Below are 24,450 nucleotides of genomic sequence, written 5' to 3' on the forward strand. Positions count from 1 at the left end.
GAGGCCACGGTTCGTCCGTGAGCATCTCTTGAAGTTCCGGATACCAAGTCCTTCTCGGCCAATCCGGAACCACTAGTATTGTTCTTACTCTTCTTTGCCGTATGATCTTCAATACCTTTGGTATGAGCGGCAGAGGAGGAAACACATACACTGACTGGTACACCCAAGGAGTTACCAGTGCGTCCACAGCTATTGCCTGTGGATCTCTTGACCTGGCGCAATATTTGTCCAGTTTCTTGTTGAGGCGAGACGCCATCATGTCTACAATTGGTCTTTCCCAACGGTCTATTAACATGTTGAAGACTTCTGGATGTAGACCCCACTCTCCCGGATGAAGATCGTGTCTGCTGAGGAAGTCTGCTTCCCAGTTGTCCACGCCCGGGATGAACACTGCTGACAGTGCTATCACGTGATTCTCCGCCCAGCGAAGAATCTTGGCAGCTTCTGCCATTGCACTCCTGCTTCTTGTGCCGCCCTGCCTGTTTACATGGGCGACCGCCGTGATGTTGTCCGACTGAATCAACACCGGCTTTCCTTGCAGGAGAAGTTCCGCCTGGCTTAGAGCATTGTAGATTGCTCTTAGTTCCAGAATGTTTATGTGAAGAGACTTTTCCAGACTCGTCCATACTCCCTGGAAGTTTCTTCCTTGTGTGACTGCTCCCCAGCCTCTCAGGCTGGCGTCCGTGGTCACCAGGATCCAATCCTGAATGCCGAATCTGCGGCCTTCTAATAGGTGAGCCTTCTGCAACCACCACAGAAGTGACACCCTTGTCTTTGGTGACAGGGTTATTCGCAGGTGCATCTGCAGATGCGACCCTGACCATTTGTCCAACAGATCCCTTTGGAATATTCTTGCATGGAATCTGCCGAATGGAATTGCTTCGTAAGAAGCCACCATTTTTCCCAGGACTCTTGTGCATTGATGTACTGACACTTTTCCTGGTTTTAGGAGGTTCCTGACCAGATCGGATAACTCCTTGGCTTTTTCCTCTGGAAGGAAAACCTTTTTCTGAACCGTGTCCAGAATCATTCCTAGGAACAGCAGACGAGTTGTCGGGATTAAATGGGATTTTGGAATATTCAGAATCCACCCGTGTTGTCTTAGCACCTCTTGAGATAGTGCTAAAGCTGTCTCCAGCTGTTCTCTGGACCTTGCCCTTATTAGGAGATCGTCCAAGTATGGGATAACTAATACGCCTTTTCTTCGAAGAAGAATCATCATCTCGGCCATTACCTTGGTAAAGACCCGAGGCGCCGTGGACAATCCGAACGGCAGCGTCTGAAACTGATAGTGACAGTTTTGAACAATGAACCTGAGGTACCCCTGGTGTGCGGGGTAAATCGGAACGTGTAGATACGCATCCTTGATGTCCAAGGATACCATAAAGTCCCCTTCTTCCAGGTTCGCTATCACTGCTCTGAGTGACTCCATCTTGAACTTGAACTTTTTTATGTAGAGGTTCAAGGACTTCAGATTTAGAATAGGCCTTACCGAGCCATCCGGCTTCGGTACCACAAATAGAGTGGAATAATACCCCTTTCCTTGTTGTAATAGGGGTACTTTGACTATCACCTGCTGAGCGTACAGCTTGTGAATGGCTTCCAACACCCTCTCCCTTTCGGAAGAGACGGTTGGTAAGGCAGACTTCAGGAAACGATGAGGAGGATCCGTCTCTAATTCCAACCTGTACCCCTGAGATATTATCTGCAGGATCCAGGGGTCTACCTGCGAGTGAGCCCACTGCGCGCTGTAATTTTTGAGACGGCCCCCCACTGTCCCCGAGTCCGCTTGAGAGGCCCCAGCGTCATGCTGAGGTTTTTGCAGGAGCCGGGGAGGGCTTCTGTTCCTGGGAAGGAGCTGCCTGTTGGTGTCTCTTCCCTCTTCCTCTGCCTCGTGGCAGGTACGACAAGCCCTTTGCTCTCTTATTTTTGTAGGAGCGAAAAGGCTGCGGTTGAAAGGTCGGTGCCTTTCTCTGTTGGGGAGTGACTTGAGGTAAAAAAGTGGATTTCCCGGCAGTAGCCGTGGCCACCAAGTCTGATAGACCAACTCCAAATAACTCCTCCCCTTTATACGGCAAAACCTCCATGTGACGTTTTGAATCCGCATCGCCTGTCCACTGTCGTGTCCATAAGGCTCTTCTGGCTGAAATGGACATAGCACTCACCCGAGATGCCAGTGTGCAAATATCCCTCTGTGCATCACGCATATAGATAAATGCATCCTTTATTTGTTCTAACGACAGTAAAACATTGTCCCTATCTAGGGTATCAATATTTTCAATCAGGGATTCTGACCAAACTACTCCAGCACTGCACATCCAGGCAGTTGCTATAGCTGGTCGTAGTATAACACCTGCATGTGTGTATATATTCTTTTGAATAACTTCCATCTTTCTATCTGATGGATCCTTAAGTGCGGCCGTCTCAGGAGAGGGTAACGCCACTTGTTTGGATAAGCGTGTGAGCGCCTTGTCCACCTTAGGGGGTGTTTCCCAGCGCGCCCTAACCTCTGGCGGGAAAGGGTATAATGCCAATAACTTTTTTGAAATTATCAACTTTTTATCAGGAGCAACCCACGCTTCATCACACACGTCATTTAATTCTTCTGATTCAGGAAAAACTGTTTGTAGTTTTTTCACACCATACATAATACCCTGTTTTACGGTATCTGTAGTATCAGCTAAATGTAACGTCTCCTTCATTGCCAAAATCATATAACGTGTGGCCCTACTGGAAAATACGTTTGAATTTCTACCGTCGTCACTGGAATCAGTGCCCGTGTCTGGGTCTGTGTCGACCGACTGAGGCAAAGGGCGTTTTACAGCCCCTGACGGTGTTTGAGGCGCCTGGACAGGCATTAATTGATTGTCCGGCCGCCTCATGTCCTCAACTGACTGTTTTAGGGAAGATAAACCATCACGTAATTCCACAAATAAAGGCATCCATTCTGGTGTCGACCCCCTGGGGGGTGACATCTGCATATTTGGCAATTGCTCCGCCTCCACACCAATATCGTCCTCATACATGTCGACACCACGTACCGACACACACCGCAAACTCACAGGGAATGCTCTAATGAAGACAGGACCCACTAGCCCTTTTGGGGAGACAGAGGGAGAGTCTGCCAGCACACACCACAAAGCGCTATATATACAAGGGATATCCTTATATTAAGTGCTCCCTTATAGCTGCTTTAATATATATATATATAGCCATTAATGTGCCCCCCCTCTCTGTTTTACCCTGTTTCTGTAGTGCAGTGCAGGGGAGAGACCTGGGAGCCGTTCTGACCAGCGGAGCTGTGACAGAAAATGGCGCCGTGTGCTGAGGAGATAGGCCCCGCCCCTTTTTCGGCGGGTTCTTCTCCCGCTATTTTTCCAGTCAGGCAGGGGTTAAATATCTCCATATAGCCCCTATGGGCTATATGTGAGGTATTTTTAGCCTTGTATAAGGTTTATATTTGCCTCTCAGAGCGCCCCCCCCCAGCGCTCTGCACCCTCAGTGACTGCCCAGTGAAGTGTGCTGAGAGGAAAATGGCGCACAGCTGCAGTGCTGTGCGCTACCTTATGAAGACTGAGGAGTCTTCAGCCGCCGGTTTCCGGACCTCTTCACGCTTCAGCATCTGCAAGGGGGTCGGCGGCGCGGCTCCGGGACCGGACTCCACGGCTGGGCCTGTGTTCGATCCCTCTGGAGCTAATGGTGTCCAGTAGCCAAGCAGCAAATCCACTCTGCATGCAGGTGAGTTTACTACTTTCCCCCTAAGTCCCACGTTGCAGTGATCCTGTTGCCAGCAGGACTCACTGTAAAGAAAAAAAACCTAAACTAAACTTTCTCTAAGCAGCTCTTTAGGAGAGCCACCTAGATTGCACCCTTCTCGTTCGGGCACAAAATCTAACTGGAGTCTGGAGGAGGGTCATAGGGGGAGGAGCCAGTGCACACCACCTGACCTAGTAAAGCTTTACTTTTTTGTGCCCTGTCTCCTGCGGAGCCGCTATTCCCCATGGTCCTTTCAGGAACCCCAGCATCCACTTAGGACGATAGAGAAAATACATTACACCATACAACGGATAGATAAGTGTGCACGGCGGAGTGATGTATGTACATTGTGTCGCTGGGTCACACTATCATATAGTGTATTCCCAGCTATAGACAGAAGAAGTCCTGAACAGTGCATATTAATAAACCACTTCTCACTGTGTTCCAGGTTGTCCTCTAATTTACCTTTGGATCCTTAAGGCTAAATCCGGACATGTAGTCATTGATGAGGTTAAAGACGAATCCTCGATCCATGAGCGTCAGACATCTCTATAAAACAAACGAGAGACTGGGAAATGAAATCACAGGTTTTTGCACCCACCATTTTATTATAGCTGGGATACTTTAGCAACTATCTAACTGTATAAACACATGTACAGTTCTAAATGCAAGACTTTGTGGAGATGTCAATGGAGCTCCATGCAGCTGTATTTTCTGAGGCCTTGCTATTTATCTCATTGGCTCAGGCAAAATATATGACTGTGGGACATTGTGACGGGAGGGTGGACATGTCCACATGGACCAATGCAAAGCACGTGTCTTCCTGATGGTCCCAACTTGCCACACTCCCTTTCAGGTGGCATTTGAGAATGACAAACAAGTAGCACTCCCACGGCTAACCAGCTCGGCTCCTAGACTAAACATCTCAATAGACAGTAACACAGGCAAACCTTCATGCTGTATATACATTAATATAGCTTACAATATAGAGCTATCACCTTTGAGTACAAGCGGATGGCTGGTTAGCAGTACAGTGATGTAAATAATGAAAATGAAAAGCATGGACATTAAGTGTTAAACAGTGATCATTAAATAAAGTTTCCATAGAGAAGATGTTACCTTGATGAAGCTGGCCAAGCTCATGTTGATGTTCCTGGATTCCTCTTGTATTTCTCCGTATCTTATGGTGACATGTGGGATTATTGACAGGAGCAGCGAGTGTAAGGCATTTTGGAAAGAATCTGGAAATCTTTGAGGTCTTGGTACCTATAATAAACGCAAATAGGTTTAAAGCATTTCAAAATGCAAGAAACCCTCTACCCTTAACATGTAGTGAGGTATAGTAAGAAGATGTGGTCAGAGATGGAGGATTACTGCACAGAAACAACGTGGCTCCTACAGGATTTCTATCTTTCTATAAATACCAGTCTCATCTCAGACTGACAGATTCTTGGGAAACCGGGAGATCACACACTATGGGCCTAGTTCTGAGCGGCTCCGTTTGTGAACTGGGCGTTTCTGGGTGTCAATTACGAATAACGCACAGAAAAGAACCGTCCATGGGAGTGTTGCCAGAGTTACACCATATTCTAAATGTATCCTTTGCCAAGAGGACACCTCTTTCAGTGGTGTCTCTTGCACCTAGCATGGGAAAGGTGTACGTGGCAATGATGATAATGATGATGACTGCTTTCACATAGAGAAAAAGAGGGGTGTTGCCATGAGTATGCATTAAGACATATGTACAGTCCATATGCTTTCCGAATGCGGCCTCATTTAGACCTGCATGTCATGCCCTTTTTTGGATCTCCCGAATATTCCAGGACAGTTGGCAGATATGAGTAGTATACTTATTAGAATCCCATCTGGGTACATTTTGGGCTGTATAATCTATGATTTAGCCAAATAATGTGTAGGAAGCAGAGGAGCAGCAGGTGCAGTATTGTTGGAACACTATGTATGTGTATAACAGTCTACATCCACAATAGACTGTTATATACAGCCGATGCGGAGAATGCTTTGCAATGAGTCACACCCATCACTACACAATGCCAGATGGAGCACTGGACAATGCATGATCATCTATGACACAGGTTCTCAAACTCGGTCCTCAGGACCCCACACAGTGCATGTTTTGCAGGTCTCCTCACAGAATCACAAGTGAAATAATGCGTTCCACCTGTGGACCTTTTAAAATGTGTCAGTGAGTAATTAATACACCTGTGCACTTGCTGGGTTACCTGCAAAACATGCACTGTGTGGGTTCAGAGGGCCGAGTTTGAGAACCACTGATCTATGATATAGATTAGTATTGGTTTGGCAGGTGCTTCTAAAACCTGATTTCATTGTGTAAGTTATTGTTCTCTATCACTATATAACATCAGAAGTCAACAAAGAAAGGATACATTTTATATGTTTATACCTGAAAACACCACTTACTATTATGCATAACATACTGTACATCACAGTGCCAAGTTACCTTGATTTTGTTCTCTTCGATCAGGTACAATGCCATGGCTTTTGCTAGTGCTTCAAAGAAGAACCATGAATACTGGAAAAAAAAAAGATAATGTGATAATGAATTTAGCAGTGTTGATGATTTTAGCAAAATCTCAAGTTTAGCTTAAAGAATTCGATGGCCAAATAGGACTGAGAATAAATAAGCGTCCTGGTTTTTTAAAAGAAGGAAGCCTGGGGCAGGGAATGGGAGAAAGGGGGAGGGGAGGGGGAAGGGGAGGATAGAGCAGGTAGCATAGCAGCATCCTGTAGGAAAAAGGGGAGGAGAGTTACCTGGGAGGTACAAAAGACCAGGAATGCCAGGCAGGCTCCCTCTTTCATGCTGAACAAGGATCCAAGAAGGCACCCACCCTCCCGCCCATGTGGTAGGGCAATTGGCACTGGTATTTAGGAATTAATTTGTTTTTATTTTCGGTGGTGGCACCGGCAGGCCAGTCCAGATTTTTAATTATCACCAGGGCAAAGGTGAGGTAACTGGAATTTTGAAATTAAGTTTTACGTCCGGTGGAGGCACCGTCAGGCCAGTTCGGGCTTTAATTATGGTCTGGCAAAAGAGGTCCAGCAGGCGCGGCAAGCAGTGCTCCTCGGCAGTCTGTAGTAGCGCAACGTCGGTTGGCCGGCACTTCCCCCAGATACTTGGCGAGTTTGTCGTGGCCTCAAGGGCCGACACGGTCGTCATCTTAAGGGTGGACCGGTGCTATGCCAATGGTGGGAAGTGGTACCGCTCAGCTAACTTGCGCAAGGGCGGGACTTAGGTTCCGCCCCGTTGTTTAATTTAAGAGAAATTTAATATGTAGGCTGTAGCCGGGGGTACGCACTGCTTTCTCGCCACCCACTTATAGAGTACCAATTCTAATTCGATCAATAAATTTGGCTGTGACCTTTTAAATCGCAATTCAGTTGTCCGAGTGCTTATTGGGGTGAAAAGGTGGTAGGGGGTGAGGGGCGAGAGCATTAATAAAATCAATGGACGGCTTATGGGATAACATTACAAAGATATGCAACTAGAACTGCATCTGTCCAGCACTTCAGGCTCTGTATTATTGATCCACAGTGGAGCTCTCATACCTACTGGATGAAGTGAGCAAACCTCAGACAGCCAGTCCATGGTTCATAACAGCTCTTCCTGAACAACAGCCGCACATCTCACACCACAGATGTCCTTTGTTGGGATACCACCACTAACTTACAGTAATCCAACACCTGAGGTGGTGAAAGTCTGAAAAGGTATCCCAATGCACCTAGCGGCATGGTCTACACCTGCCTATTCACCTACCTCAAAGTAGGAATCCCCTGCTGGTGTACTACAAACGAATAAGCAACCTGACCCTGGTCGGAGTCAGCTAACACCTGAATGTCATTGGGAGGTTATAAGAACTGCACCTATCAAGCACTTTGGGCTCTGTATTTTACACAAGACCATGGTTGGACTAGCACACAGGGGTACAGGTTTAACCCCCAGTGGTTCCCACTGGCTGGGGACCCATTTCCTCCTATAGGGATCAGGTTCCAGACTGTGCACTTGAATTATACATATGTTACTTTATACTGCACAGGACTGTGGTGTATTTAATACAGTGTATTGCTGTTATTAATCTGATACATCATCATGCATGTACTAGCAATATTTACTATCTATATTTATCAAGGGTCCCAGCCCATGCACTCTCTACTGGTTAGATAAACCAATGTGGTGGCAGGCCACACCCCTCTGGTTACTGTCCACACCCCTAAACATGCACCCCCTACCACTGCATCCCCCCCAGTGGGCCCTTCATGTCCCAGTCTGACACGGCACACGTTGTATTGTACCTAAGTGCCATGCATCTGGACAGGACTAACTCATCCTGCATTACCTTGCCAACGCACCATTCTGTCGCTGTTTGGCATGGCACCTGCGCATTGCAGTGCATACGCGCAGTCATTCAATAATCAGCCGCTGTGCGAATTCGCACAACAGCGATCAGGTCTGAATTGGGCCCAATATAAGAAGTTCCCGGGCACTCTCCTTTCCCAGAGCATAAGCTCCAATACCTAGTTCCAGCACCCAGGCTTGTGATTTCCAGTGTCTCCTGTGAGAAATCTATGTTACCTGTCCAAGCTCTTCTGTGTGCCTGATCTCTGACTGACCCCTGTCTCACCTGATTCCCGTCTGATCCTAATCTGTTCCTGAAACCCAAGTTTCCTATCCAGCCTGATCCAGACTGATAATTCCGTGTTACAAGCCTCACAGCGTACAATATACTCCTACTCCAGCACATTCTAGCCCCATTCTTGGCAACCCAGACAGAGGGTTGTGACCTGCGTGTAAGGCACAGCGAAGGCCAAGCCTCCTTGCGGGGGTCCCTGGTGAACACTATTGGCACGTTAGACTCTGCACCTCTTTTCTGGGTCTCAGCTAATCCCAGAGTACAGGTCAGCATCCATCATCCATCTATGAGTTGCCACGTGTCTATTTTAAAACTGAAAATGTGGTATCACGGTAGCACCTCCTCATGGAATAATGGATGCAGATACTGAAATGTATTTACAGTAAAACCACAAGCTAATGGAACAGGTACAGCAAGGTATAGATGTGTTCATTCTCATCTTACATTTTTTTTTCACGGCAAACGCAACTCGTACAGTTGCACCCACGATGCGTACACACGTGGCACCTGAAAACATGTAAAATCAGAAAGGACAAATCTGTATGAGGAGCCGGCATTATGGCTCCATTAGGAACACATTACCCTTGCTTTAGCAGATGCCCTGAAATGAACAAAAAAAACAACACATTTTATATGTAGCACAGAATAAAGAGGTGCTCAGGTAACACTGGCTTAGAAAATGAGACTATGAACTAGATACACCGCACAACGAGTTGCCCGCTTGCCCTCCCCCACCACCCCATTACCTTTAATAACTTATTAATAGCCAGGAAATCTGCAGACTGCTTGAGAACTGTGATCATGGTGGCAGCCAGGATCTCGTGCACTGTTTTGCTCTGCGGGGACGTCAGCTTCTCTGTTCTGAAAACGTACTGTAAAATCAGACAGAAATATAAAGCTAGCGTCACTTATGAACCTGGAAGCCGCAAAACAGATACAATTGTCAGCAGTATTCTGCCGTTGTGCTCTTGTTTTTGCACTAGTGCACACATCTTAATGGGAAGCACATGGGTAAGCACATCGAGATGGTGGCAAAAGGGCCAGATTAAGGGTCACATGGGAAAGGGGCTGAAAAATGATCAAAGGTTTATGGGCCTATCTGAGATGTAGACGGAGATGCTATCACTGCTGCACTTATATGTTAATGCAGCAGGAGGCGTCACAGGACACAATATCGGATTATCTAAATAACGCCGCTGCAGGTGCGAACAAGAGGCCAGGAAATTTCTGTCCTCTGACGGAGATCCTGGCCTCCTCCCTCCCCTGTAACGTCATAACTGCCCCCTCTCTACCCCCATAACAGCATCAGAATGTCAGTCATTGACAGTCTTAGGCCGTCCTGTGTCCTCCATCGCAGACCCAGACTGCACATGCACAGTATGTGTCCGGCACATGCGCCATCTACTGAACATCTGTGCTTTGCTGCATGTGCTACAGATCCGACCAAACCTGAATCAGGCCCTATGTGAGAAGGGGAGGAGGTGTGACCAGTGCTGTGTGGGAGTGGCCAGTGCCATGTGGGTGTGTGCACCCCCTACATTATCAGCACGTCTCCCTAAATACTTCAAAGTAGAAAACTGGCAACACTTTGTGATGAAAATAGAAATACAATGATTTATGGACAACCTTGTGACCAAGTGGGCATCATCATGCTGTCATGATGAAGGGCCTATTTTTATGTAGGGGCCTGGAGCTGTAGTTCCATTCTCCTCCTTTGTTAATCTGACCATGGACAGTGACAAGTGCGGAAGCTCTTATTTTGTAGAGGGGATGGGGACAAACTGAGCTAAATGTGGCCATGGAGCACGCTGAACTCACATTCATTAATGAGGTTTCATGCTACAGGATGAGATATTGAGTTTCATTCCTGTGAGCTGTCTTTAAAGTGTGTTACATTTCCTCTGCAGACACATCACCTTTACTTTTCTGAATTCACATAAATGACACTGGAAAAAACAGTCACTCTGGAGAAAAATTGTAAAAATGAATGCAGGAAAGGTCCTCAGTCCAAAAATATACGTAGAGAGTTAGATTTGGGTGGGGGGTGTCCAAACTGAAATCTAAATTGCAGTGTAAAAATGAAGCTGTCTAACGTGTGGGTTACATGTAATAACAGCCAGTATTTACCTTGCACAGAAATATATAAATGTATTTGCTCCCCTTGCATGGCAACATGGTTTGTTCTAGACACAAAAGGGCCTAATTCATACCTGATCGCTAGGCTGCGTTTTCGAACAATGGGTGATCAGGTCTGAACTGCGCAATGTGCAGGCGCGTCGGCCCGCAGAGACAGGGAGCGCCAGGATGGTGCGAGAAAAGCGATCGCACGGGCGATCACAAGGTGACTGACAGGGACAGGCCGTTTGTGGGTGGCAATTGACCATTTTTAAGGAGTGCCCGGAGAAACGCAGGAGGGACCAGGCGTTTGAAGGGAGGGTTTGGATGTCCGCTCCGGCCCCGATCATCGAAATGGAAGAGTAAGTCCTGGGCTGTGCAGAGACTACACAAACTTCTGTTTGTGCAGCTCACCTACACATGCAATCGCACCTCTACACATCGATTTCCCCCTCCCCCTGTAGGCGGCGACTACCTGATTGCAGAGATGCAAAAAACGCACCCTAGCGATCAGGTCTGAATTACCCACAAAGTTACTTGCTTCTTTTGCTTTACTTCCAAATCATAATCAAGCCCTTAGGACATATAATACTAACAAAAAGAATTAAATTGACAAATGCAATAATTGCTTTTTCACAGCTATGTATAATGTTTTATACTAATATCACATGTCATTATAGCAATCTAGATGTCTTACCTTAATAAAAGAACGCAGGTAATGGTCCAGACCTTCTTCTTGACATTTGGATACAATGTGGAGAAGTACCCTGTAAAACACAATAAAATGCCTCCAACTACTGTACTTAAAATGACTTAATTTTAAAATATAACCTGCTAATTTTGTCAAACTCTATATAAATTCCATTCACACTACCAAATAGACTGCACAAATGGAGCCCACAGTAACCAAAGGTGTAATTAACCTAGAAACAGCAGACACCCATAGCAAATATTGACTTGTTATGTTTCTATACACTGAAGTGCCAAAATTCACGGGATAGGTGCCTAGTATCGTGTAGGATAACTTCTAGCCCGGTGAAGTGAAGCAACTCGATGTGGCATCAATTCCACAACAAAATGAAAGACCTCTGGAGAGATGTTGACCCTTGCCATCTGGATAGCTTCCAACAGCTCCATGATATTTGTAGGTGCAGGATCTCAGGTGCAAATGGAACTCTCCACCATGTCCCATAAATGCACAAATTGGGTTCATGTTGGAAGAAAGTGGTGGCCACACCATTCGTTGGAACTCTCCAGAATGCTCTTCATTGTGGGGGTACATGAAGTCCGTAAAGGACTGGAAATGGTCATCAATCAATGCAACGTAGCGGTTTCCAGTCAATGAAGTGTTGAGGTAGACCAGCGCTCCCAACCCATACAATGTGAACACACCCCACATCATTATAGAACCACCTGTGCCTTAACAACTTTGGTCCATTGCCTCATGGGGTCTACGTCATACCAGAACCCTACCATCAGCCCAAAACAACTGGAACCGTGACTCATCGGGCCACTCCACATGTTGCCAATCTCACAGGGTCCAATTAGTGACGTCACGAGCCCAGGTGAGGTCCGGTGTCATAGTGTCAACAGGGGCACTGAGGTGAATCTTCTGCTCCCATATCCCATGGAAGCTAAAGAATGCTGCACTGACCTGCTGAAAATGTGTCTGGTACTGCCTACATTGAATGTGAATGTGATTTGAGCCATTGTCGCTTGTCTGTTACCATGGACAATTCTGGACACGATCATTAAGCACCCGTGGTTGGCCACGGCGTTGTCTATGGTGGGTGATAATGCCTTCCATGACGTATTCCCGGTACACACGTGACACTGTAGATAGAGAAATGTTGACTGTCCACACAGCTTCAGAAATGTAATGTCCCATTTGACGGGCACCCACTATCTTTCCCTGAACTCCAATAATTCTCGTCACCTTGCCATGAGCAACCTAGATTACAACTGATCCAGGTCTGGGCATATCCAAGACATCACAGCACAGTGACACCACTTACCATTACTTTTACATACTGCTATCCCATGACTTTTGGCACTTCAGTGCATTTTTATATGTTGAGTTTCATAGGTATTAATCAGTCTGCAAAGTATACTACTAGATTTAAGAGGTTGGTATCGATATCCTGGTGCACAGGATCCTGATGGTCAGAATCCCGGTAGAGGAATACTGATGTTCAAAATACAAACGAATACCAGTGAGTCTTTTAACCCTAATCCTAACCCACCCTTCCCACAGCCCAACCGTACTCTCCCGGAGTCTAACCCTAACCCACCACTCCTGCAGCCTAACACTAAACGTCCCCTCCCACAGCCTAGCCCTAACCCTGCCTCTACTGCCTAACGCTAATCCAATACTTACCATCGGGATTCTGATCACTGGGATCCTGAGTGATGGGATATTGACTACATCCTGATCTAAGAACTTGGTTTGTGCATCTAGTATGACGTGACCTGCAAAGGTGACTTGTTATTTGAGCTAGATGGGGCTGCTTCAGAGTAGCATGCAAGTTCATTTTAATGACGGATGATGCGATTTTTCAGACTTTTCATGCTGCGTAGCCAACCATATGCAACTTTCACCAACTAAGGACGGTTCAGAGTTATCCCAGTCACATATCCACTTGGGAGATAACGGGGTGGCAAGGCAGACACAGGCGTGTCGTTGAAAGCGTCTGCTGTGCATCCACAAACACTGAACTGCCCATACAGAAGAAGTTGCACCTGCCATAGGTGCTTCCGATGATGCGTCTAAAGTTACTCTGACACTGAAATGCATCATCTGAAGCCACTGCAAGCAGGAATCTCAGTTTGTAGGAAAATTACCACGGCAATGGCATAAGATGCAGAATCAGGCCCTTATTATGATGATGACTATTTTAGAAAGCAAATTGATAGGGGTGGTGCAGCCACAGGTGCGGCCATCTGTGAATACAGACAGATTAGCATTTATTTCCAACACACAATGCAGCCTCATCTACGGCTGACATGCGTGGAACTCTGACTCAGCTCCAACTGTATACAGATGGATCCATGTTTATCTTGGCCTTTAAAAGATTAATTGAGCTAGGTCAGTTAGACTTAATCCCCTGCTGTAATGACTTAATCCCCTGATGTATTGATCTCTGTATTGTATTGTAGCTGAGAACAATAGATGAAGGGTTTATGGTAATAATCCATGGTGTGCCTAGGCGCAGCAAAGAAGTCAAGATAAATGTGGAGCCGTCTGTATAGCTGATGAAGAGGGTATAACTTGTGGCTGTACTAGGTGTAAAGTCCTTTGAATTGCACAGCACCGTCATCAGAGACATAGGGTAAAATATTCACACACTTTACAAAATGGGTTGGACAGAACTAACACAGATAAATTACATGTCTGCTAATCACCCTGCAATGTAATTGCTGCAATAGCATTACTAAGGCTCTGCACACGCTAGCATTAAAATTCTGTATTTACACGTGTTTGTAGTGCAAAGTAATTGTATGCAAATGCCTGTGACAATACAATGTTTTTACAACTGATGTTGGGACAGTATGACTGATATGAAGTGCAGTCTAATGGCTGTGAGGGGAAGCAGTGGTCTACCTGCCCTAGCCTGGGCCTGGCGGGAAATTAGAATGAAATAGAGAACATTACACACAAGAGAAGTCTTGTTACCTTACTTATTGAACCATCCTTGTATTATTAATCACATTTTTTTATATATTCAATATGAAAAAACAGACTTACAGAGTACAATTTAAAGCTACTTCATCTTCATGGGAAGTTGTTTTCAAAAGCTGAAAGAGCTGTGTAAGAATTACAGGCAAAAACTGTATCATCACATGGACCTCCATTGCGTGCAAACACTGCAGGAGAAACACAACACAGATACCTACATAAACTTCACTGAAGACCATGATGCAATGAATAAAGGTTTCCACTAGATGGCAGATATGTTACATCTAGCATGTCAAAGTTGTGTTATTTTGATACTTCACATATAAGCACTCATAATACTACTACTACTACTACTACTCCTCATACTACTACTACTACTTCTAATAATAATAATAATAATAATAATAATAATACTTCTTATTATTATTAATACTACTACTACTACTACTACTAATAATAATAATAATAATAAGAATTTACTTACCGATAATTCTATTTCTCGTAGTCCGTAGTGGATGCTGGGGACTCCGTCAGGACCATGGGGTCTAGCGGCTCCGCAGGAGACAGGGCACAATAATAAAAGCTTTAGGATCAGGTGGTGTGCACAGGCTCCTCCCCTATGACCCTCCTCCAAGCCTCAGTTAGGATACTGTGCCCGGACGAGCGTGCATAATAAGGAAGGATATTGAATCCCGGGTAAGACTCATACCAGCCACACCAATCACACCGTACAACCTGTGATCTGAACCCAGTTAACAGTATGATAACAACGAAGGAGCCTCTGAAAAGATGGCTCACAACAAGAATAACCCGATTTTTGTAACAATAACTATGTACAAGTATTGCAGACAATCCGCACTTGGGATGGGCGCCCAGCATCCACTACGGACTACGAGAAATAGAATTATCGGTAAGTAAATTCTTATTTTCTCTAACGTCCTAAGTGGATGCTGGGGACTCCGTCAGGACCATGGGGATTATACCAAAGCTCCCAAACGGGCGGGAGAGTGCGGATGACTCTGCAGCACCGAATGAGAGAACTCCAGGTCCTCCTCAGTCAGGGTGTGCCCCTGACCAAGTAGCAGCTCGGCAAAGTTGTAAAGCCGAGACCCCTCGGGCAGCCGCCCAAGATGAGCCCACTTCCTTGTGGAATGGGCTTTTACTGATTTTGGCTGTGGCAAGCCTGCCACAGAATGTGCAAGCTGAATTGTACTACAAATCCAGCGAGCAATCGTCTGCTTAGAAGCAGGAACACCCATCTTGTTGGGTGCATACAGGCTAAACAGCGAGTCAGATTTTCTGACTCCAGTCGTCCTGGAAACATATATTTTCAGGGCCCTGACAACGTCAAGTAACTTGGAGTCCTCCAAGTCCCTAGTAGCCGCAGGTACCACAATAGGTTGGTTCATGTGAAAAACAGAAAACACCTTAAGGAGAAATTGAGGACGAGTCCTCAATTCTGCCCTGTCAGAATGAAAAATTAAGTAAGGGCTTTTATATGATAAAGCCGCCCATTCTGACACACGCCTGGCTGAAGCCAGGGCTAATAGAATCTTCACCTTCCATGTGAAATAATTTAATTCCACAGTGGTGAGTGGATCACCAATGTGACTTTAGGAAACTCAAAACAACATTGAGATCCCAAGGTGCCACTGGGGGCACAAAAGGAGGCTGTATATGCAGTACCCCTTTTACAAACGTCTGAACTTCAGGCACTGAAGCCAGTTCTTTCTGGAAAAAATTTGACAGGGTCGAAATTTGAACCTTAATGGACCCTAATTTTAGGCCCATAGACAGTCCTGTTTTCAGGAAATGTAGGAAACGACCCAGTTGGAATTCCTCTGTAGGGACCTTCTTGGCCTCACACCACGCAACACATTTTCGCCAAATGCGGTGAAAATGTTTTGCGGTTACATCCTTCCTGGCTTCGACCAGGGTAGGGATGACTTCATCTGAAATGCCCTTTCAGGATCCGGCGTTCAACTGCCATGCCGTCAAACGCAGCCGCGGTAAGTCTTGGAACAGACAAGGCCCCTGCTGGAGCAGGTCCTTTCTTAAAGGTAGAGGCCACGGTTCTTCCGTGAGCATCTCTTGAAGTTCCGGGTACCAAGTCCTTCTTGACCCATCCGGAACCACGAGTATCATTCTTACTCATCTCCTTCTTATGATTCTCAGTACTTTTGGTATGAGATGCATAGGAGGGAACACATACCCTGACTGGTACACCCACAGTGTTACCAGAGCGTCCACCGCTATTGCCTGAGGGTCCCTTGACCTGGCGCAATATTTGTCTAGTTTTTTGTTCAGGCGGGACGCCATCATGTCCACCTTTGGTTTTTCCCAACGGTTTACAATCATGTGGAAGACTTCCCGCTGAAGTCCCCACTCTCCCGGGTGGAGGTTATGCCTGCTGAGGAAGTTTGCTTCCCAGTTTTCCACTCCCGGAATTAACACTGCTGAGAGTGTTATCACATGATTTTTCGCCCAGCGAAGAATCCTTGCAGTTTCTGCCATTTCCCTCCTGCTTCATGTGCCGCCCTGTCTGTTTACGTGGGCGACTGCCGTGATGTTGTCCCACTGGATCAATACCGGCTGACCTTGAAGCAGAGGTCTTGCTAAGCTTAGAGCCTTGTAAATTGCCCTTAGCTCCAGTATATTTATGTGGAGAGAAGTCTCCAGACTTGATCACACTCCCTGGAAATTTTTTCCTTGTGTGACTGCTCCCCAGCCACTCAGGCTGGTATCCATGGTCACCAGGACCCAGTCCTGAATGTCGAATCTGCGGCCCTTTCATAGATGAGCACTCTGCAGCCACCGCAGAAGAAAACACCCTTGTCCTTGGAGACAGGGTTGTCCGCTGATGCATCTGAAGATGCGATCCGGACCATTTTCCCAGCAGATTCCACTGAAAGGTTCTTGCGTGAAATCTACCGAATGGGATCGCTTTGTAAGAAACCACCATTTTTCACAGGACCCTTGTGCAATGATGCACTGATACTTTTCCTGGTTTTAGGAGGTTCCTGACTAGCTCGGATAACTCCCTGGTCTTCTTCTCCGGGAGAAAACATCCTTTTCTGGACTGTGTCCAGAATCATTCCTAGGAACATTAGACGTGTCGTCGGAAAAAGCTGCGATTTTGGAATATTTAGAATCCACTCGTGCTGTCGTAGAACTACTTGAGATAGTGCTACTCCGACCGCCAACTGTTCTCTGGACCTTGCCCTTATCAGGAAAGCGTCCATATTTCTTTTAGGAAGAATCATCATTTCGGCCATTACCATGGTAAAGACCCGGGGTGCCGTGGACAATCCAAACGGCAGCGTCTGAACTGATAGTGACAGTTCTGTACCACGAACCTGAGATACCCTTGGTGAGAAGGGCAAAATTTGGACATGTAGGTAAGCGTCCCTGATATCCAGTGACACCATATCGTCCTGGTTCGCTATCACTGCTCTGAGTGACTCCATCTTGATTTGAACCCTTGTATGTAATTGTTCAAATCTTTTAGATCTCACCGAGCCGTTTGGCTTCAGTACCACAATATAGTGTGGAATAATACCCCTTCCCTTGTTGTAGGAGGGGTACTTTGATTATCACCTGCTGGGAATACAGCCTGTGAATTTTTTTCCAATACTGCCTCCCTGTCAGAGGGAGACGTTGGTAAAGCAGACTTCAGGAACTTGTGAGGGGAAGACGTCTCGAATTTCCAATGTACACCTGGGATACTACGTGTAGGATCCAGGAGTCCACTTGCGAGTGAGCCCACTGCGTGCTGAAACTCTTGAGATGACCCCCCACCGCACCTGAGTCCGCTTGTATGGCCCCAGCGTCATGCTGCGGACTTGGCAGAAGCTGTGGAGGACTTCTGTTCCTGGGAATGGGCTGCCTGCTGCAGTCTTCTTCCCTTTCCTCTAACCCTGGGCAGATATGACTGGCCTTTTGCCCGCCTGCCTTTATGGGTACGAAAGGACTGAGACTGAAAAGACTGTGTCCTTTTCTGCTGAGATGTGACTTGGGGTAACAAAAGTGGATTTTCCAGCTGTTGCCATGGCCACCAGGTCCGATGGACCGCCCCTTTATACGGCAATACTTCCATGTGCCGTCTGGAATCTGCATCACCTGACCACTGTCGTGTCTATAAACATCGTCTGGCAGATATGGACATCACATCTACTCTTGATGCCAGAATGCAAATATCCCTCTGCGCATCTCGCATATATAGAAATGCATCCTTAAAATGCTCTATAGTCAATAAAATATTGTTCCTGTCAAGGGTATCAATATTTTCAGTCAGGAAATCCGACCAAGCCCCCACAGCGCTGCACATCCAGGCTGAGGCGATTGCTGGTCGTAGTATAACACCAGTATGTGTGTATATACTTTTTAGGATATTTTTCAGCTTCCTATCAGCTGGCTCTTTGAGGGCGGCCGTATCTGGAGACGGTAACGCCACTTGTTTTTATAAGCGTGTGAGCGCCTTATCCACCCTAAGGTGTGTTTCCTAACTCGCCCTCACTTCTGGCGGGAAAGGGTATACCTCCAATAATTTTCTATCGGAGGAAACCCACGTATCATCACACACTTTAATTTATCTGATTCAGGAAAAACTACAAGTAGATTATTTCCACCCTACATAATACCCTTATTTGTGGTACTTGTAGTATCAGAAATATGTAACACCTCCTTCATTGCCCTTAACATGTAACGTGTGGCCCTAAAGGAAAATACGTTTGTTTCTTCACCGTCGACACTGAAGTCAGTGTCCGTGTCGACCAACTGAGGTAAATGGGCGTTTTTACAAGCCCCTGACGGTGTCTGAGACGCCTGGACAGGTACTAATTTGTTTGCCGGCCGTCTCATGTCGTCAACCGACCTTGCATCGTGTTGACATTATCACGTAATTCCTAAATAAGCCATCCATTCCGGTGTCGACTCCCTAGAGAGTGACATCACCAATACAGGCAATTTGCTCCGCCTCCTCACCAACATCGTCCTCCTACATGTCGACACACACGTACCGACACACAGCACACACACAGGGAATGCTCTGATAGAGGACAGGACCCCACTAGCCCTTTGGGGAGACAGAGGGAGAGTTTGCCAGCACACACCAAAAACGCTACAATTATACAGGGACAACCCCTTATACAAGTGTTTTCCTTTATAGCATTTTCACATATGTAATCATATCGCCAAATAAGTGCCCCCCCTCTCTGTTTTAACCCTGTTTCTGTAGTGCAGTGCAGGGGAGAGCCTGGGAGCCTTCCTCACAGCAGAGCTGAGCAGGAAAATGGCGCCGTGTGCTGAGGAGAATAGGCCCCGCCCCCTAAAACGGCGGGCTCTTCTCCCGGAGTTTGTGAGATCTGGCAGGGGTTAAATACATCCATATAGCCTCAAGGGCTATATGTGATGTATTTTAGCCATAAAAAAGGTATAATACATTGCTGCTCAGGGCGCCCCCCCCAGCGCCCTGCACCCTCAGTGACCGCTGGTATGAAGTGTGCTGACAACAATGGCGCACAGCTGCAGTGCTGTGCGCTACCTTATGAAGACTGAAAGTCTTCTGCCGCCTGTTTCTGGACCTCTGGACCTCTTCAACTTCGGCATCTGCAAGGGGGGTCGGCGGCACGGCTCCGGGACGAACCCCAGGGTGAGACCTGTGTTCCGACTCCCTCTGGAGCTAATGGTGTCCAGTAGCCTAAGAAGCAAATCCATCCTGCACGCAGGTGAGTTTACTTCTCTCCCCTAAGTCCCTCGTAGCAGTGAGCCTGTTGCCAGCAGGACTCACTGAAAATAAAAAACCTAACTTAAACTTTTATTCTAAGCAGCTCAGGAGAGCCACCTAGATTGCACCCTTCTCGGCCGGGCACAAAGATCTAACTGAGGCTTGGAGGAGGGTCATAGGGGGAGGAGCCAGTGCACACCACCTGATCCTAAAGCTTTTATTATTGTGCCCTGTCTCCTGCGGAGCCGCTAGACCCCATGGTCCTGACGGAGTCCCCAGCATCCACTTAGGACGTTAGAGAAAATATATTAATAATAGTTTAAATAAGTAGTTCTGAAGAGACTCACCATTCCCCTCCGAATTTATAACCTTACAGTTTGGTGTCGTCTGCAAAAATTGACACTGTACTCTCTAGTCCTAGCGTTGTGTGCAGCCCTTATTATTTTTATAGCAAAGCTTTATTATAATTACACTGAGAGCATGATTTTGAGTCGTGCGCTGCTGCGACTGCATTAGCATCTGATAGCATAGGTGCGTCTGCAACTTTATACTAATGCTACTATAAGCCTTTCCCCTGGTGCACAAGAGTGTTTTGGAATGTGCAAGGGCTGTGGTGCGTACTTTGGGGTCATTTCGAGTTGTTCGCTCGCTAGCTGATTTTAGCAGCATTGCACACGCTAGGCCGCCGCCCTCTGGGAGTGTATCTTAGCATAGCAGAATTGCGAACGAAAGATTAGCAGAATTGCGAATAGAAAATTCTTAGCAGTTTCTGAGTAGCTCCAGACTTACTCCTACACTGCGATCAGCTCAGGCCGTTTCATTCCTGGTTTGACGTCACAAACACGCCCTGCGTTCGGCCAGCCACTCCCCCGTTTCTCCAGACACTCACGCGTTTTCCCTGACACGCCTGCGTTTTTTAGCCAACGCCGGGAAAACGCTGAGTTGCCGCCCAGAAACGCCCCTTTCCTGTCAATCATTTACCGAACACCAGTGCGACTGAAAAGCGCCGCAGACGCTATAGCAAAACAGCTAAGTTTTTAGTAAAATAACTAAGCACATGCGCTCTGCGTACCATGCGCATGCGCAGTTAGCGACTAATCGCAGTATAGCGAAAATCGGCAACGAGCAAACAACTCAGAATGACCACCTTTGAGCGGCTGCCAGCACAAACATTGGAAGCACCATCGGGACACCATGCTAGGTGCAATTAAGAGTCCTAAACTACTCCTGTGACATGCCTACAGCACTCCCATAATACGCTCATCGGATGGAATATCTTCGTGCGTCTAGCCACCTCCCAGGACCGGACTGGAATGCCCACTACAATCCAGAGTCAGTGCTGCTCAAACGGTCCTGCAATACGCACCGCTGAATGCATGCGCTGTGTGACTTTTTCAAGCTATTGTTGCACGTGTAATCCAAAAAACACCAATTACATAAATATCGGCTCTGCTTCTAAATCAAAATCAGGCCCATAATATAAATCTGCTAAAGATCCTTTCTCTCTATAATAGCTACACACTTAAAATTTGTGATGAAGGGATCGCCCCTTGTACAGGACTGCAGAGCAACAGAAAATAAGAATTTACTTACCGATAATTCTATTTCTCGGAGTCCGTAGTGGATGCTGGGGTTCCTGAAAGGACCATGGGGAATAGCGGCTCCGCAGGAGACAGGGCACAAAAAGTAAAGCTTTACGATCAGGTGGTGTGTACTGGCTCCTCCCCCTATGACCCTCCTCCAAGCCTCAGTTAGGATACTGTGCCCGGACGAGCGTACACAATAAGGAAGGATTTATGAATCCCGGGTAAGACTCATACCAGCCACACCAATCACACCGTACAACCTGTGATCTAAACCCAGTTAACAGTATGATAACAGAGGAGCCTCTGAAAGATGGCTCCCTACAACAATAACCCGATTTAGGTAACAATAACTATGTACAATTATTGCAGATAATCCGCACTTGGGATGGGCGCCCAGCATCCACTACGGACTCCGAGAAATAGAATTATCGGTAAGTAAATTCTTATTTTCTCTATCGTCCTAGTGGATGCTGGGGTTCCTGAAAGGACCATGGGGATTATACCAAAGCTCCCAAACGGGCGGGAGAGTGCGGATGACTCTGCAGCACCGAATGAGAGAACTCCAGGTCCTCCTTAGCCAGGGTATCAAATTTGTAGAATTTTACAAACGTGTTCTCCCCCGACCACGTAGCCGCTCGGCAGAGTTGTAATGCCGAGACCCCTCGGGCAGCCGCCCAAGAAGAACCCACCTTCCTTGTGGAGTGGGCTTTTACCGATTTTGGCTGTGGCAGGCCTGCCACAGAATGTGCAAGCTGAATCGTACTACAAATCCAGCGAGCAATAGTCTGCTTAGACGCAGGAGCGCCCAACTTGTTGGGAGTATATAGTATAAACAGTGAGTCAGATTTCCTGACTCCAGCTGTCCTTGAAATGTATATTTTTAAAGCTCTGACAACGTCCAACAACTTGGAGTCCTCCAAGTCGCTTGTAGCCGCAGGCACTACAATAGGCTGGTTCAGATGAAATGCTGACACCACCTTAGGGAGAAAATGTGGACGAGTCCGCAGTTCTGCCCTGTCCGAATGGAAAATCAGATATGGGCTTTTGTAAGATAAAGCTGCCAGTTCTGACACTCTCCTGGCCGAAGCCAGGGCTAGTAGCATGGTCACTTTCCATGTGAGATATTTCAAATCCACATTTTTTAGTGGTTCAAACCAATGAGATTTGAGAAAGTCCAAAACAACATTGAGATCCCACGGTGCCACTGGAGGCACCACAGGGGGCTGTATATGCAGTACTCCCTTAACAAAGGTCTGGACTTCAGGAACTGAAGCCAATTCTTTCTGGAAGAAAATCGACAGGGCCGAAATTTGAACCTTAATAGATCCCAATTTGAGACCCATAGACAATCCTGATTGTAGGAAATGTAGGAATCGACCCAGTTGAAATTCCTCCGTCGGAGCACTCCGATCCTCGCACCACGCAACATATTTTCGCCAAATGCGGTGATAATGTTGCGCGGTTACTTCCTTCCTTGCTTTAATCAAGGTAGGAATGACTTCTTCCGGCATGCCTTTTTCCTTTAGGATCCGGCGTTCAACCGCCATGCCGTCAAACGCAGCCGCGGTAAGTCTTGAAACAGACAGGGACCCTGCTGAAGCAAGTCCCTTCTCAGAGGTAGAGGCCACGGATCCTCCGTGATCATCTCTTGAAGTTCCGGGTACCAAGTCCTTCTTGGCCAATCCGGAACCACTAGTATCGTTCTTACGCCTCTTTGCCGTATAATTCTCAATACTTTTGGTATGAGAGGCAGAGGAGGAAACACATACACCGACTGGTACACCCAAGGCGTTACCAGCGCGTCCACAGCTATTGCCTGCGGGTCTCTTGACCTGGGGCAATACCTGTCCAGTTTTTTGTTGAGGCGAGACGCCATCATGTCCACCATTGGTCTTTCCCAACGGGTTACAAGCATGTGGAAAACTTCTGGATGAAGTCCCCACTCTCCCGGGTGAAGGTCGTGTCTGCTGAGGAAGTCTGCTTCCCAGTTGTCCACTCCCGGGATGAACACTGCTGACAGTGCTATCACATGATTCTCTGCCCAGCGAAGAATCCTTGCAGCTTCTGCCATTGCACTCCTGCTTCTTGTGCTGCCCTGTCTGTTTACATGGGCGACTGCTGTGATGTTGTCCGACTGGATCAACACCGGTTTTCCTTGAAGCAGAGGTTCTGCCTGGCTTAGAGCATTGTAGATTGCTCTTAGTTCCAGAATGTTTATGTGAAGAGACGTTTCCAGGCTCGACCACACGCCCTGGAAGTTTCTTCCTTGTGTGACTGCTCCCCAGCCTCTCAGGCTGGCGTCCGTGGTCACCAGGATCCAATCCTGTATGCCGAATCTGCGGCCCTCCAATAGATGAGCACTCTGCAACCACCACAGAAGAGATACCCTTGTCCTTGGAGACAGGGTTATCCGCTGGTGCATCTGAAGATGCGACCCTGACCATTTGTCCAGCAGATCCCTCTGGAAAATTCTTGCGTGGAATCTGCCGAATGGAATTGCTTCGTAAGAAGCCACCATTTTTCCCAGGACTCTTGTGCATTGATGTACAGACACCTTTCCTGGTTTTAGGAGGTTCCTGACAAGTTCGGATAACTCCTTGGCTTTTTCCTCCGGGAGAAAAACCTTTTTCTGAACCGTGTCCAGAATCATCCCTAGGAACAGCAGACGTGTTGTCGGAATTAACTGGGATTTTGGAATATTCAGAATCCACCCGTGCTGCTTTAGCACTTCTTGAGACAGTGCTAATCCCATCTCTAGCTGTTCTCTGGACCTTGCCCTTATTAGGAGATCGTCCAAGTATGGGATAATTAATACGCCTTTTCTTCGAAGAAGAATCATCATCTCGGCCATTACCTTGGTAAAGACCCGAGGTGCCGTGGACAATCCAAACGGCAGCGTCTGAAACTGATAGTGACAGTTCTGTA

General features: G+C 46.9%; 1 protein-coding gene across 2 annotated transcripts in view; it reads right to left on the reverse strand.

The window, feature by feature from the left end:
- The window catches only part of DOCK11 (dedicator of cytokinesis 11), a 981,167-nt gene that overhangs the window by 576,955 nt on the left and 379,762 nt on the right, over positions 1-24,450 (reverse strand). For both annotated transcript variants that reach the window (XM_063937505.1, XM_063937504.1), the window contains exons 24-29: positions 14,284-14,402; positions 11,236-11,305; positions 9,170-9,295; positions 6,236-6,307; positions 4,876-5,022; positions 4,222-4,305 (exon numbers count right to left, since the gene is read on the reverse strand). In XM_063937505.1, coding sequence (XP_063793575.1) covers positions 4,222-4,305; positions 4,876-5,022; positions 6,236-6,307; positions 9,170-9,295; positions 11,236-11,305; positions 14,284-14,402 — 618 coding nt within the window. The remainder of the gene's footprint in view (positions 1-4,221; positions 4,306-4,875; positions 5,023-6,235; positions 6,308-9,169; positions 9,296-11,235; positions 11,306-14,283; positions 14,403-24,450) is intronic.

Source organism: Pseudophryne corroboree, chromosome 8 (assembly GCF_028390025.1).
Source record: "Pseudophryne corroboree isolate aPseCor3 chromosome 8, aPseCor3.hap2, whole genome shotgun sequence".
Lineage (NCBI taxonomy): Eukaryota > Metazoa > Chordata > Amphibia > Anura > Myobatrachidae > Pseudophryne > Pseudophryne corroboree.